Raw genomic sequence first — 16731 nt, 5'->3', positions numbered from 1 at the left:
CTTAAAGTATGTGTATCATTATTATTAGCATTTCACACACATATCATCATCAGGGATGAAATTGGTCCGTAGGCACAAATGAGTCCAGAACCACTGTTTGGGAAACAGTGAGTTAAAGTATAAATAAAACTGGGGGTCCTTAAGATTAAAAAGGTTGAGAATCACTGCTGTACAGCCACAAGTCGCCTCGGGAGTCAAAACATGTCATGTTGTATCAGAGAAACATGATAATGAGGGCGTTAAGAGAAATGAAACACAGCAGGACTTTGTTGGATGGGAACATATCTGAAAGGTACAACGACAAGCAAGTATAAATAGAAAATAATATTCTATTAAATGTTGAAAAGCACAATGTACACTAGTATGTCACTTTTAAGCATCGAATCAGTCTTTGCAAACACATGCAACACTGACCTTGGGGAAAAAGCGGCAATAGTCTCGGGTCAGAACCATCTCCACCACATGATTTAACCCCTCCAGACCCAACATGTCTGCAGCCAACACCACCTGACTGGAGAGAGGATGACACCAGCCGTAGGTTAGCTTTATTATGGGCCTTTGTCCTGGGCTGAGAGTCCATGTGAATGTGCATGCTTAGGCTTCACTCACACATGCACAACAGATTGATGTATAGCTGATGCATGAGACTTGTTGACTGATGCAAGCTCACAATTCATTTCCAATGGGAGTCACATGGTTTGACACAACATTTTTGTTGTATGAGGGGGAGGGGGGCAGTCGAAACACAGCCGAAAGCCGTACAACAAAAATGTTGTGTCAAACCATGTGACTTCCATTGGAAATGCATTGGGGCGGCCATGACACTACCCTTTGTTTACATCTACCATGCAACATTGTTGTATGCTAGATGGAAAGGTGTGAGTGAGGCCTTAGTAGTGTGTTGACATGTAATACCTAATGTTGGCTCTGGGAGGCAGGTCCACGATGGCCCCATACATAAACAGGAGAAGGATGTCCATCTCCTCTGGCCCCAAGCTGAAAAAGAGTTTTCACAAGCAGTATTGGAATCATTTGTGTTGCCTGGTGTGTTTGCACATGCGAGGAATTTGTTCTAGTATAACCTTCCAGCGGAGAGAAGTTGTCGGTCGCATGAAGATACCAATACCAAGGATTCATCCGTGATGTCATGTTCACACTAATGAACCACTAAACGGGATTATTATTTCATGACAACATTCAAGTACAACTATCAGAAGATGTTACCCAGGTAAAGTAATGTGTCACTTTGCAAGTTTCAAACTGTCCAAAGTAATTTCTGATAGCCTGCAGCCTGCACTCCTACAGACCTTTTTTAATGACCTTATCCTTGTTTATATTAGGGATGCCACCGATTATAAAATCGTGAAAGTTTATTTTTTTTCTTTTTTGGGGGGGCGGGTTCAATTAATCGATTATTAATCGGCAGAGCTGTCTGTCGACTATTTGATTTGGCTGATGGTCACTTTGTGGCATCCCTAGTTTATATAACGCTGTTTAGATCAATGATTTTACATTATGTATATCATTATGTGATATAACATAATATAAATAGCAGCCATTGAATGTCTGCCAGTCTACTATTCGCCATGTCTCGTCTTGGTATGATTTATGCGTGACTACCACACGACTACCGTGCGACCGCCGCGTCCTCCCACGAGTACCACTACCTACCCCAAACGAAACCAAACATGAACAGAACTAGAGTCATTGCCTTTTTGTAGGAAAACGGACCCATAGCCTTTATCACAAGTCGTGTCAATGATTTAAAGTTCAGTGTCAAAATACAAACTGCACAAGCAGCACCAGTCCATGTGACTACAGCCAGAGGCCAGGGTTACTAAGGGTTCACTGTGCATCGCCCCACCACCCCCAATCATCGCAGTCGTCCTTTGCGGTGACAGAGGCATCTCCCCCCTGTTACCCTCAAATCAGCTGCGCTTGGGTGAGTGACGCATTTTCTGCCAGAACACAGTAGGCCTCATTTTCCCCCGTCATTCTTCAAAGAGATTGAGATACCTGGGGTATATTGGGCTCTGGGGTAGGGAGCGGATCAGAAGACATTCAGTATATATACACTATGTGCTTCCAGGAGGGGGAGAATGCAACCCACGGCGGGTGGAAATCCGAGACATTCATTTGAGATTCCATGGCTTGTGGGTCGGGCCGTGAGGGTCTGTGTGCATATTGTGCCACGTTGGGGGAGAGTGAAACCCCTGTACAGAGACACCTCTGTGTCAAAGCATGAATAATTAATGTGCCACACATTGTTTTTCCGACAATGATACGTTTCACTGTAAGGCGAGGGCGGAGGTGCATTATGGATCTTATAATGGTTACACTGTGCCTTACCCTTGTATAGTGATGCAATGTCTGGAGCTCTCCATCCAACTCCCACTCAGCATGGCTCGGAAGTACTGAGATCGTGCGCACAGGATCGCCCTACAAATTCACACAAACAAGCAGGCATCAACGGGTCAGTTCCACCCACCACTATTATAATATATCATATCGTATGCGTTTGGCCAAAGTCTACAGAAGAGTCTGTGAAGTACTGGAACATTAACACATTCCCTCCCGTTGCCAGTGCCAGTCAAATGTGTGAAGAGATCCTGGGCAATCAGGAAGTGCAGCCCCCCCAACCACACTACAGTGTGGCTTCAGTCTAGGCAAAGAGATTTTAGAACAAGAGGCGAAATTCTAATCACCACTAGATGGCGCAGCGGTAGCGCTGCCGCCATCACTCCAATATCGCGTCTCGCCTCAAACATGCACGTAAACATTCACGGTTGCGTGTGCACATGCATACATGCATGCGCACACATGCACGCTGACATTCAGAATGAATATGTTACTAGTTTCTGCTTTGATCCTAAATAATTATGTTAATAAAATGGTAAATCAATATATGAGAGTAGAATAGGATAAAGACAAGTTTTTGTTTTGTACAGCATGACTTTAATGTTTTTTAAAGTAACCGGAAGTCACGTCATCACTCCAATATGGCGGAGGCACTGAGCGCTGGTTGTTACTATGGAACTTAATGGGAGTTTCGCCTCTTTATATATAATCTCTTTGTTCTAGGCTGCGGGTGATACGCAATGGAGTTGTTTTGGTCCACGCGATGATAGGAATGGAATTATAACCTCCCAAACACCACTCTGAGCAGAAAAAGGAGTAATAAGCATGCGTGTGCGTGCACGTCAGATCCATATGTAGGCTGTCTAACATGCGAGTAAAAGCAAAAACTAAATATACACCTGTATATATTTTTTTATATAATTTTGAATTACTTGATTAAATTAAAGAAATACGAGTACCCTCGTCTTGGCAAAGGCGGATTGTGGAGAGAAGAACGAGTCCCGCGTTCTTGGCATAAGTTGGAGCACCACATGCCTATTTTATATATTAATCTCTTTAACCTTCGGTTTTAAAATTAGACATGTGTGTAATTACACGCCCAAATCCATATCGTCTGTTCTCGCATATTGAATGAGCCACGTTTAACGTAAACAGATGATTGAAACGCAGCCAATCTCAAGCACACTGAATGCACTGCTGCTGAACACCATGGAGGATTTTAGTGAGGTGAAATGCAAGTTGGAATGTCATCTGTATGGAGCATGTTTAAGGACATGTTCTTCCAGGATGGGCGGTATAAAGTTGGCGAAAATGTTCTCTGTCTGTCTGCAACACAGAACATAGTGGACAACACCACAGCTGAGGCTCGTCTGATTACTCTCAGTTGGGGCGAGGGAAGCAGAATACCACGGTTGGACGGGTCTAATACATTTGAATTATCCTCGGTTCGTTTCGGACTAGGTCCAGTTTTCCTCAGTCCTGTTTCAAACAGAGTCCACGTACATTTCCGATGTTTTCTCGGGTCTGTTCGGACCGGTCCAATTAGCCACGGCATTTTGAATCTTTCAGTTCATGTTGCACTACTGTTTTATACCCTTACTGTACTTCAGTATTTTACTAAGTTGTGGTTGCACTTTCACAATTATTGACTCCTAGATTTGTTTGTTAGCAATCTATTTTGGGCCCAAAGTTATAAAAAAAGTAATACATTATGAATTTAATAAGCCACATAAAAAGGGCTTATGCCTTATGCAACATCTAAGCATTGCACTGCAACGTTGTGAACTTGTAGATCTGATATTTTCACTATTTTAGATTTTTTTCTTTGGGAAATGTAGTACAAAAGAATTACAAAAGTCACACCCGTGTGAAGTGAGGGGCGCTAATATATTAAAGTCTAACGTATGTTGATAAGTGATATAATGGTGATGTAAAACAAACGGTGCCAAAATTATCTTTATTGTTAATGGCATTTAATGTTTGTGTTAGGGACAAGATGACGTACATTTTCCCTTCATTGTCAATGGCGTTTTTAAAACCAACATTGAACTAAAAACAAACATTAAACCTGTATATAGGAGGGGCTAGCGCCCCTCAAAACTGGATATTTACTCAATTTACAATTTAGGCATTTAGCAGACACGCTTAATCCAGAGCGACCCATAAAATGGGTCCGTTACCTACAATGGATTGAAACCCTATGTTTGAGAAGCAGAAACAAAGCTTTGATGACAATGGTATGCCGGCAAAGAGAAGCCAACGGTATAAGATTGAATAAGTGAGACTAAATCCTTGTCACTTAAAATGACTATGATGGATGATGTTGTGACTTAGCCACTAACCCTGTGGTTTCATTCCTGTGTAATGAAGTATGACATAGACAAATGGCACTGAATGAACAGTAGCTTGGGAGCTAGGGAGAAGGAATGGCTCAAATAGCTGAATATATCACGTCTCCTGTGTGTGGTCAGGTAATGGTAGTTGACGACTGTGGTGGGGAGATCCACTGGAACACTGAACTGCCACACGTGTCAGTGTTGTAGCGCTCTCGTTATGTCATTCAAAAAAGGGGGGGGCTGGCAGGCTGCTTTGCTCACATCCAAGAGGAGCAGGTTTTCTTTGGCTGCCTGATTCCCCGTGCACTAGCAAGGAAAGACCAGGCAGTCTCCATGGTTACTGGCCACCACCATCACCACCACCTCTGCATCGCTGGAATAGGCTCACTGTTAACACCCCGTGATGCATGCCCGTGGCTAGGAGATGAGGAATCTCCGTCTGCACACGCTCACAGAAGAAGCAGGGCACATCCGCCATACTGATCCCTGGACAAAAAGCGGAGGAGCCAAGTGTCTGTCTGTGTGTGTGTGTGTGTGTGTGTGTGTGTGTGTGTGTGTGTGTGTGTGTGTGTGTGTGTGTGTGTGTGTGTGTGTGTGTGTGTGTGTGTGTGTAAATTAAATGAGAGTGGGATAAAGACAAACACATGATGTAAACCGATATAGATTGTGGTTCTTGTTGGAGTGTGCCTACAGAGCCCTGACAATAGGCTACCTGTGGCAGGGGAAGACCTGATCCCCCACTTGGATAGTGATGTCACATTGCTCGCCTCTCTGGTAGAGGTCCAACAGGTCTGCTCCGAGCCCCGAGGCCGGTTCCAGAACACCACCGTCTAGTAAGATGTAAGGACGAGGAAGGACAGGAGAGAGAGAGAGAGAGAGAGAGAGAGAGGTTGTGAGTGTGCATGTTATAAGTATCCCTACATCTGTGCAAAACATAACCAGTATTGTATAGGGGTGGTGGAACTAACTACTAGAGGGAGCGACCACAATCTGGTACTACCTAAATTTAGAAATTCACATTCTACTACTCTGAATCACTGGTTTCCCCTGGTTTTGGCACAATGGAAACAAGTCCCTTTTTGTGTTAACCTTTTAGCTTGTACCCGTCTGTTGACCTAAAACCGGCTTTGATTTGTTCATACCTGAGTCATCAGGACTGAAGGGGTTTGTTGGGTCAGGAACAATCACTGGATCAAACTCCTCAGCCTCTGGGATTGAACCAGATGAGTACATCATGCGCCGCTCTGCTGTGTACACTCGCCTGCAGGGAGAGAGTGCTGTGTTTATGACCTAATCTTATCTCATGATGCACCTACTGTATGACCACGTCGGGTAAACACAGTGTGACTATGAAGACAGAGGTCCCAGTACACAACACCAGTATTATTTAGGAACAACAAACCAGTTGCCATGCATACCATCGCTGAAGAACTGTATCAATCCCAATACACATCTATTCTACAGTACCTGATAGAGCCCAGTATGCCCTGTTTCAGAAAAGTCCTACTGTATCTAATTGTATTAAACAACGTCAAACTCACCAACATTGCAGCTGTACGAAAAGCTTGAATTATCCTCTTTCTATGAATTCTATCTGCAAAGTGCTTGTTTCATAACAATCCACTGAGCTACTTCCTGTCAAGAAATTCCTTGCAGGTGATGGTGACGTGTTGGAGTTTGGAAGTGCTCGTTGAAGATCACTCAACGGTCCTGCGTACCTGCGTTTTGAATTTGCACATGTAGGAGGCAGCAGGAGGTTGCTTTACTGATAACGAGCGATTCCAGGGGCGCCCGCTGGCCTAGTGGTCCAGGCGCATGCCACATATAGGCTCTGGCCTGACAGCGTGTCGCGTGTTCGAGTCCCGTTCATGACGACCTTTGCTGCATGTCTCTCCCCTTCTCTTTCTCCCACTTTCCTGTCTATCTTCACTTGATACTATCAATAAAAGGCAGAAAAGCCACAAAAGAAAGTCTTTAAAAAAAAACCCCCAAAAAAACCCTTCCAAACTCTGACAAATCATCTGCAAGGAATTTCTTGAAGTAGCTCATAGTCATGTCTACCATGGATTTTACTTTGCAGATAGAAAGAGGATAATTCAAGCTTTTCATACAGCTGCAATGTTAGGGCTTAGCGCCCTCTGTAAGAAAAGCCTGGGAACTGCAACAACACCAAGACAAAGCAAAGGACCCCTAGAAGTTAGATCAACTGTTGTCTAAGCGATGATAACATTTAGATATTATAGCCAAAATGCTATTCAATATAGAGAACAGACACACAACTCCACTCCACGCACAAGTGTCAGTTTGAAACAGGAAGTGTTGATTTCGCCAACTAAAACTATGATGAAAAATATTTGTCGACTACCTTTTTTCACAGACAAAAACTAAGCTATGATGACAAAGACTACGACAATTTCACAAACAAATAAAAACTAGCCTAAAATGTTAGGGAGGGACTAGTGGAGAAGATATCCAGTAGAATTAAAAGATAAGTAATTTTACCATTGATATGATTGACTACGCCATTTTCTTTTCAGATGTTTTCCATGAGCTTTCTATCATCTTATTATATAGTATGCAATGTCACTGAGCAGTATGGGTGGGAGGGTTAAGGGATTTCTTTATCTTTTTTGTCTTTATTTTTTATTTCATTTTGTTTCATAAAAAAAGTATTTCATATCATAATGTTTGTAATAATGTATCTGTTCAATAAAAACATATTTGACAAAAAAAAGATAAGTCATTTTATGTTTGGTTGTGTACACGACACGTGCCATGCTCCGAAAATAGCTGATCTACAAGCTCACAACATGTCGACACGCTGTGAGCTTGTAGATCTGCACACAGCTGTAGATTTAGTCGACTAAAATCTTATGGTATTTATTCAAATAAACATTTCAGATGACTAAAACTAAACGGAATTATTGTATTCAAAAGATTATGACTAAAACTAAATCAAAAGTAGCCGTCAAAACCAACATCTGATTTCATTTAGAACTGGATCACATGGCTCAGTCATTATGTGAACCCATGCTAGTACTTATGATTGAAGGGCAACAGGGGTTAGCAACCTCTGTTGCAGCAGTCGCAAGAGGGCACCACACAAGCTACAGACTGTACAAATGAGCAATACCCCAGAGTCTCCCGAAAGGAGGCGAGGAAGAGAGACTCGATAGGACAGATTCAACGACAACCACTACGACAGTGACACAGACGCAGAGAAGGCTCCCTTGACTCAAATACACCAGAGTAAGGCCAAGTGTGTACCAGGACGGACACATGCACACCGCACAGACAAACTAGGCAGGAGGCAAACCATAGTCCTAGAGACCTCCCAGTGCCTGATGTCCCCCAAGAACACACAAGGCAGAGAGAGCTTCCTACTAGTTCTGGCAGGGGAGAAAGGTCAGTGGGCGGGTCAGCGGGGGGGGGGGGGGGGGGGGGGGGTGCCCTGGGCGCGGCGGTTGCTGAGGTGCGGTCAGCACTGGTTTGCTGCACCTGGCCGGCAGGTTTCGAACCACAGCCTGTTGGTCGGGTGTGGCTCGCCCTCCCGGTGCTGGTTGTGCCTCGGTGATGGCTGCGTGCGGGGTGCCCCTCCGTGGACTTGTCTATAGCTGGAAGCCTGGAGGAGAGGAGCACTGACTTGGCCAATCACTGCTGACCCGCCAACTGGAGAATGTAGTGGTTGAGGGTTGAAACAACACCACCTGATGACCTCTCCTCCAGGCCAAGGCATCCATTAGAAATGGATTATATTCGCATCTTTGATGTATTTACAAACTAGTTGCACGTACCTGAGGAAGTCCTTGAGATCCGTGCTGACAACGTTAGGAAGGTGGACTTCATTGGTGTCCTTGTGAGCCCCTCTGAGTATGTGCGGAGCTCTGGCCAACAGCAACACTCTGTGGGCCTGCAGGGCAGTGGACCCAGCGCACACTCGAACATCAGCCTCCAGCTCCTCGTGCAACAACCTGACCATCATGACATTTTATTTCACGATTAATTGTCACAAATAAATGCAATTAACCATTTGTGTTTTTGTCATTGAACATTGGAACATAATAAATCTAATTTCTGTTTGGCACTTATAGCACATTGTAGGACTTTTAAAGTCCTCAGATCGTTATGAATTTCACACTACAGGAGTCTTTTTTATGGCTGTCATTATATCTTTGTGGTTTTCACACTAAGCGATTGATCGGCGACTAGGGATCACACACTGCAAGACGATGCAATCCAGACCCGATACATATATAGGTTACATTTGTTTTTTATTTCAATTAATTTTGACGTCTCACGTATGGGTGCAGGATCCCATGATACATGTGCGAGTCTCTCTCTCCGCAAACGCACACACAGGAACATACAGGGCGAAATAGACAGACAAGACAAGAGTCAGGACACTAAAATCTTGATTTTCATTAAATAAATAATTCTCTGTCTCTCTGCGACATGTTTAATAAATTAATACTTTCAAAATATGTAGAAAATCGTTATCTACATCTACAAGCTCACAACGTGTCATAGCGCAACACATTTTGTGATTGTACAGCTACTATTTCTGCTATATTTTGAAAATGTATGAACCTTTTTTGGACATGAAAACGATGACGACGATTATGTAAAATAATTGCGATTAACACATGTGATTGTGATCAGGCGATTATGTAATACTTGTGACAGGCCTACAACACAATATTGGGCGGTCTAATTTGCTTTACGTTTGAATTTTAGGAAAATATGGCAAGAGGGCAAAATATCAAATTCTTAGCACAGCATCAAGCTTGACAATTTTAACCCCCCCCCCCCCCCCATCTCTCTCCCCATTTCCTGTCTCTCCCTCCATAAAAAATATAAAATAAAGGCGAAAGCAACAACAAAAAACTGTTTCTAATCTAATTGTTTATTGCAATTAGATTAATTAAGATCTGAGGTGTTACTTGGTTTATGGTCACTTCCAACTTTGGTGAAATGAAAGCCATTATTAATCTAATGGCCTGATTTCCTACTTCAGACGGACTGAGTCTGAGCACAGTCCTCGGGGCCTGTCTTCACCACGCAGCACCCATCATTAAATCCCATTTAAATGACTGATCTGGGTGACCCAGATCCCAGAAAGTGGTCGGCCTCAAGCCAACTGGACTATATGAGTTCCAACTGCTGGCGCAGTGGCCATTTCCCTCTGTAGAACTCAGGCAGGGAATGAGAATGAGGTCACCAGCAGCAAGAAAATGCCTGCGTTCCAATCCAATACGCACAGGTCCTCAACCCACTCCAGGTCCCTCGGAAATACATAGTGGGAACATCCTTGTATAGCTGGGTGTCGCTTACATTATTTATAAGGTTGTTTGGACAATCAAGTCGCATGGGAAACTTGTGGACAGTAAGGCGCCTGCTCACTGGCTCTCGGTGTGGGGTCCGACTCTGAGGAGCCCCATGCCATGGGTCTTTCAGGGGTTCTCTGTAGTTAATAAGACTATACATTTGTACACTCTCAAGAGTGAATACTGGGGACTTAACTGTTGATTAAGGTACCAGAGAAATGGTATGCATATCAAACTGAAGGGTCCTTAAAAAAGGAGGGGGGGGGACAAGAAAAAGTTGAGAATCATTGGTTTAGCAGACATGTCCCCTTGGCCCTCGGGCGGTAGCTGTTGGACATTTCAGTTATAAGCTCAAGTTATTGTCAGAGTTATTGATCATGAACGGCACCTAAGATGACGAAAGTGCAACTTTTAAAAAGGGATTCCCAGAGGGGAAGACAATTTATAGCGGATTGGAACACAGTGTAGGAAAGTCTCCTCCACTCCCTCCCTCCTCCGCACCCTTGCAACAACCTCATAACTGTGCATGAGCGAGGCATGGGAGGCGAGACTACACTGTCACTGACCCACCAACAGATGGCACTGATGAATTACACCAACATTTTCCGGCATGCTGCAGCTCACAACTTGTGTGTCAAGCCAGCTGCTTCATAGAAGGTATATCCCATGATCCTAGTGTAAAGCAATATATAGCACAGACATGAGAAACTAAGAAGAGACAGAGAGACAGAGAGAGAGAGAGAGAGAGAATCAACCAGGTGGGACCCAAATAGAACGGACAAATACCTATACATACCTAGGTTTACAAATTACTTCCACTGGGAATTTCTGTTCAGCTGTGAAGGAACTCAAAGACAAGGCAAAAAGGGCTTTTTATGCCATCAAGCGTTCAATTCAAATCCAAATTCCAATTAGGACATGGCTCAAAATATTTAAATCAGTTATAGAATCAATTGCATTGTATGGCAGTGAGGTATGGGGTCCCTTATTACAAAGTGATTGGGCAAAATGGGACAAAAATCCAGTTGAGATCCTGCATGCATAGTTCTGAATATACAGAAAAGATCTATTAAATTCTGGAGCCATATTACCATTGCCTGTTACCATTATAAAGCCCTTGCCTGCCAAGAGTTGAACATCCAAAAGGAGCCCCCTCAGTCAGCTGGTTCTGAAACTAGCTGACCTCTCACCTTCTGACATCACAAACCCCACACAGCCTCAGTGCAGCTATCACTCAGAAGATTAGACCTAACCAAATTATAACTAAAGAAAAAGATAAATACATCACATATTGGAACGAACTCACACAATCACAACACAAACTAGAAACATATTTGGCTCTAAACAGACAGTATACTGTGGCAGACTACCTAACCACAGTAACTGATAAAAACCTGAGAAAGACTTTGACAATGTACAGACTGAGTGATCATAGTCTGGCAATAGAGAAGGGCAGACACAGACAGACCTGGCTGCCCAGAGAGGAGAGGCTGTGCTGTCACTGTGATGACAGAGCTATAGAGACAGAGTTACACTTCTTAACATGTTAAACTTTAAACTTAAACTCTTAAATGTAAAAACTACACAAATATTAGAGAGGAGTTCTTTCCAAAATTTGAAACAAATTTCCCAGAATTCCGAAGTATGACAGAAAGGGAAAGATTACCACTCCTTCTGGGGGAACAGAAAGAATGTGCAGTTTTGGCTGCAAAATATGTACTGTGTAAAGGTTTTAGGCACTTATAAAAAGGGCTGTGAAGTAGGGATGCTTTAAAAAACAATGCCATGAAAAGGTTATCGATTTACACACAGTGCAGGAACAAAACGAAACAACCCCTAAATTAAATCAATATTAGGTGTGATGACCCTTTGCCGTTACAACAGGCACGCTTGAGCAAATAATTATTTTTGAAAAGGTAGTCTGCAGGTAGGTTGTTCCAAACTGATTCGATTATGTTGTGCGGATCAAATCTTTTACAGCACTTCAGCACTTTTACAGTTCTTCTTTCACCAATATTTTTTTTCATGGTTTTGGCTGTTTGTGGTCATTGTCATGCTGAAGAATGAACTTGAGTCTGAGCAGATGTCTCCGCAGCCTCCCTGATGGTGTTGCATGATGGAGAATAATCTGCTATACCTCTCAGCAGTGAGGATACCATTATTCTGACCAAACCTCCAACTCAATTTCCTGAAATGTGGCCAAGGAACCTCCACCATGGTTCACCGTTAATAATAATAAATCTGCCTGTGACCTTGCTGTTGCAGGATGACCCACCGTAAGTCTTGTTGCAATGCTCTCTCTTGGGTTGTTTTTTGTCAGGTGAAACCTGACATACAACAGGCCCGTTTTAATAGCGACCTAGTCATCAATGGGAGTCGCCCCCATGCCGCCTAAGCCTGACAAATATGACTATGTAATATTTCTTGTTTAGATCCAACTGTCTTAAGCAACCTCACCGTTTAAACTTGAGCAACCTCAGCTCTTTAGTATGGCTGTTCCTCACCCAGTTTATTCCTTCTAAACAGCTGTAGAATAGTCCTTCTGGCTCAACCTACATGTATACTGTATAACACACCCCAGAAATATGAGCTGCACACACACAAGCTTTCAAGTGCTATACAACTATGATGGTGTTTGAGCAGCTTCCATATATTAGGTGCCATCGCAATCAAATGAATGCAGACTAAATATGTGGTGTAATGCGTGGTAATAATGACATCAGCTAATGAGAGCCCTGTGTTCCTGTGACTCACGTAGGCCAACATTAGGGACTTGGTGTTGTCGGTGGTCATAATGGCATGCATGTGTGACCTGTGTTTATCGCTCTGTGTAAATTGACACAGAAATTACTCACGCAAGCCTGTATCTGTAGGCCTACCACATGATAAAGATTAGTCTGTCCGCTTTGTAAGCGATTGTTTCACCCCTGACTTTACGGGCCTAGGTAGTCTAAGTTTATCAACTGTATCTCGGTTCTGATACCTTTACTTTTTGGAAACGATACAGCAAAAAGGGTTTTCTCCACCGTTTGTGGACGGCTCAACCCCATTTCGACCCACGCAGGGATATCCTGATACCGTACGTAACCTCTCCTCGGAGCTAAGTGTAGATATGAGTTTTCAAACGGAGCTATCTGTACAATAGTGTTACCTGTTTAAGTCCTCAGACAAAGCTGCTGACAGAGATCTCTTGAGCTGTGCTTTGTATCTCCGCTCCTTGGCCTGGAACGAAGCCTTGCGTTGCTCCTCTACACCACTCATGGTTTATTTGGCCGTCTACCACTGCAGGAAGGCACACATCTCACTTTAACTACGGTATCTCAATTTAGCTTACCGGTATGTTATTTATTGGACTGTTGAGCTGCAGGTCAAAGGGGAGGAATGGACAAGAAGATAGCATTCATTACACATTAACACAAGCCCACACATAGGCTACATAATGCTGATTCAAAGGCAGCAAGAATTCACCTTCAAAAACCCATTTAACAGCCACCCCCCCCCCCCCCCCCAACCCATCATTCTTCTCACACCCAAACACACACTCCATCTCTCGCCTTCTCTCTCTCTCTCACTCACACACACACACACACACACACACACACACACACACACACTAAACTGCAGCATTTGCAGTTAGCATAATATGCACTCAGCTAATAACTACCGTTCTATTTACATCAGATCACAATCACAAATGTAGCCACTCACTCTCATTTTCCTCTTCTATGCGACTAGTCAGCAGGCTAGCGATGGCTAGCTAGTCATCTCTCCAGTCCGTCCGTGGACTCAACACCTATACCTACTACTATTACTATTGAAAATAAAAACGGAATGCAAGCAATACGTTGGTTATTTACAGTAAACAGTGGCTAATATCTCGCCGGTGCAGCAGTTCCGATAACTAATTAGCAGTTATAACTAATTAACTGACCCATAATGGTAGTAAGAGCTGCGTTTGTGTTGACATCATTGCACGCTGTTCAGCTGCCGCCCGGCTGTAAAAATGTAGGAGGCGACAATTACGTCATCCTCGGAACGACTTGTGAACACCGCACATGCGCACTATGCCACAAAATGTATTTACTTCGTCGTACGTCCATGCGTACGGCGGCGTCGGACCGAAAATAGCCGATCTACAAGCTCACAACGCGTCGCGGACGCTAGTCACACTACATTTGTAGATTGCGTATTTGTCAAGCAACGCACACACGCTCAAGCGCATAGGTTGTCATCCCATAGCCCGGAAGATTAGTGCCGCTCCAATTAGTTACCTTACCTACCGCTATGACCTACCTAGGCTTTCCATTTCACAGCTACTCTGACTGTGACAGCCAGGCTACATATATCACATCAATATTTTTAAACAACTTCTATAAATTTGAACAATTTAGAATATTTTTGAAACATTTTACCAACACATGGGGGTATGTATGGGGTTCCCTGACACTAAATAATTTGAGATGGGGTCTGCTGCCAAATTTGGTGTCCTTAACATGAAAAGGTTTGAGAACCACCGGTATACACACACGCACGCACACACACACGGCACACGCACGCACACACACACACACACACACACACACACGCTGGCATCAGTACAATACTCTTGTTTAAAGCAGTGTACAACACACCTCATGGTATTGCCTCTGCAACAACTGAACATTTGTTAAAAGATTGTTGGACAACCATTTCAGAAACTTTATACATCCATGTATGATAACAGCATTCTAAGGTTAGCATATCACCTCTAATTTTTTTTGTTGTATGGACAATATATAGGTTGCTACCTTCAGGAAGGAGATATGGTGTACCAGCATACAATAACCAGACTAAAGAGGTCCTAATTTGTGGACATTGCTCTTGTCTTCATGTCTTTATGTATGTAATATTGGTTTGTTCTTTGTGCTATGTCAAATGTGTGTGTGTTTGTGTGTGTGTGTGTGTGTGTGTGTGTGTGTGTGTGTGTGTGTGTGCGTGCTGTGTGTGTGTGTGTGTGTGTGTGTGTGTGTGTGTGTGTGTGTGTGTGTGTGTGTGTGTGTGTGTGTGTGTGTATGCGTTCTGCATACTTGGCTGCTGGGACGCAAGACAATTTTCAGTGTGAACTGACAATAAAATACTATATCATATCATAACTGGGTAGCTTACCACTTGTCACACCTGCTTACTTTGAATGTCATACCTGTACACTGATTGCACCGTGGGGCAAAATGCACAGTAAAATCCACAGGGTTATTGTAACTTCTCCAAAAGTCTACAAATTAAAATAACAAGAACAAGGTACTACCGAAGATTCACACCGATTACTTTATTTATAAAATCGCATGTTGTAGACCTGGCTCAGTGAATTTCAAAATGCAGTGTATTAGGAAGAGATACAAAAAAAGTACAATATTCAACAATCACCTTTTTTGTCTATACAGGAAGATAACATTCTCTATCTGAGCAAATATAATTGAGAAAAAATACAAAAAAGAAAAAAACCTTTTAGACAACACTACCTGATAGAGGGAGTAGGACAATGGGCTGTGCCCTACAGTAGACTGGGACACAACTATAGCAGACAGCACCACAGCCTATAACGCCTAATTTGAACTTGCGTCGCTCGCTGAAAAATAACACATTTTCCACACAAAAACGAAAAGAAAAAGCAAGCAAGCGACGCAGCCATACGACAAAGAAGTGTAAATTAGGCTTCTCTCAGGATGTGGCATCATGTCCTTACATCGCTAAACATTAACTCGAAAGTTAAAAGGCACCACACAATACAACTCACGAGGAGACGTCGCACACTTGTAACGTTGTAACCAATAGACTTTAAGGCGGATGTCATGTGCAAAAAAATCATCTTGAATATGTGTCAGATGTACTACTCGCGTGTCCTCTATGATGAAGTGTGCTTTTGTTCTTTTGCTGACATCTTTAAAAGAAAATACTCGAAATGTGTAAGGTTTTAAAGAATGATTGCAGTATTGTTTGTTTTCACAGGCATATTCCAGGCTTCCAGGACAGGTATGGCAACATGGGGGAGCGCTGGGCGGCCAGGGGCAGAGCTGCTGGTGGAGGCCTTGGCACTGATTCAGTTCCTGTAGCTTTTGCGTCCCTCTCCTTCCTTGAGGAAAGTCCATATGAGGGTGTTGACGATGTCAGGCTGGTCCTGCTGCAGCCAGTGACTCGCCCCGGAGATGATGTTGAGACGGAAGTGGTTCCTGATGTACAGGCGACACGCCTCGGCCATTTCCTGCTCCAGGAAAGCATCCCTCTCGCTCCACAGCAGCAGAACCGGAGACCTGATGAAGTTTTGACTAAGGGGGAGGGAGCTGTAAAAAAAAAAGGTCATCACTTTGCACAGGATAATCCCACAAATGAGTCCAAACACAGCTGCCTGTAGTAATTATCTTTTACCCCCTTTTTATCCAATTTAGTCACTATGCCAATTCATTCCTCCCCACAATCATGTCTGCGTTGTCACTGTTGTTGATGTAGGGCCTTCGTCTATACTCCCGACCAGCACTCCCTGCAGGTGCCGTCTCAGTTTGTAGGAGTACGTGCATTTGTGCAATGACCAGTATCACCTTCAATGATTTGAAGGTGTGCTCGCAATTGTGCTCGCATAGACGCTGACAAAGCCTGATGCACCACAGTGGATTTGAACCCACAGCCCACACCCTCCGTAGTGGTGGGCAGGGACTATACACAGCACTGCGCCACCAAAG

At 43.5% G+C, this 16731-nt stretch overlaps 2 protein-coding genes across 4 annotated transcripts in view; both read right to left on the bottom strand.

The window, feature by feature from the left end:
- The window catches only part of btbd8 (BTB domain containing 8), a 30871-nt gene extending 16868 nt beyond the window's left edge, over window positions 1–14003 (bottom strand). Inside the window, exons 1-9 of one of the 3 annotated variants that reach the window (XM_080771127.1) lie at window positions 13950–14003; window positions 13727–13829; window positions 13170–13379; window positions 8489–8665; window positions 5837–5955; window positions 5407–5524; window positions 2350–2439; window positions 916–996; window positions 415–511 (exon numbers count right to left, since the gene is read on the bottom strand). In XM_080771127.1, coding sequence (XP_080627253.1) covers window positions 415–511; window positions 916–996; window positions 2350–2439; window positions 5407–5524; window positions 5837–5955; window positions 8489–8665; window positions 13170–13279 — 792 coding nt within the window. In that variant the 5' untranslated portion in view covers window positions 13280–13379; window positions 13727–13829; window positions 13950–14003. Of the gene's footprint in view, window positions 1–414; window positions 512–915; window positions 997–2349; window positions 2440–5406; window positions 5525–5836; window positions 5956–8488; window positions 8666–13169; window positions 13380–13726 lie in introns of all 3 variants that reach the window. The other 2 variants (XM_080771126.1, XM_080771128.1) reach the window with 2 other exon arrangements.
- A 1748-nt stretch (window positions 14004–15751) lies between these two features.
- Window positions 15752–16731, bottom strand: part of ephx4 (epoxide hydrolase 4) — a gene marked incomplete at its 5' end in the record, with an annotated part of 9946 nt that continues 8966 nt past the window's right edge. Inside the window, one exon of the mRNA XM_080770189.1 lies at window positions 15752–16335. Coding sequence (XP_080626315.1) covers window positions 16095–16335 — 241 coding nt within the window. The 3' untranslated portion in view covers window positions 15752–16094. The remainder of the gene's footprint in view (window positions 16336–16731) is intronic.

The sequence above is a fragment of the Protomyctophum bolini genome, assembly GCF_963924005.1.
Source record: "Protomyctophum bolini genome assembly, chromosome: 8".
In the NCBI taxonomy this organism is placed as follows: domain Eukaryota; kingdom Metazoa; phylum Chordata; class Actinopteri; order Myctophiformes; family Myctophidae; genus Protomyctophum; species Protomyctophum bolini.
This window is presented reverse-complemented; position numbering and strand designations above follow the sequence as displayed.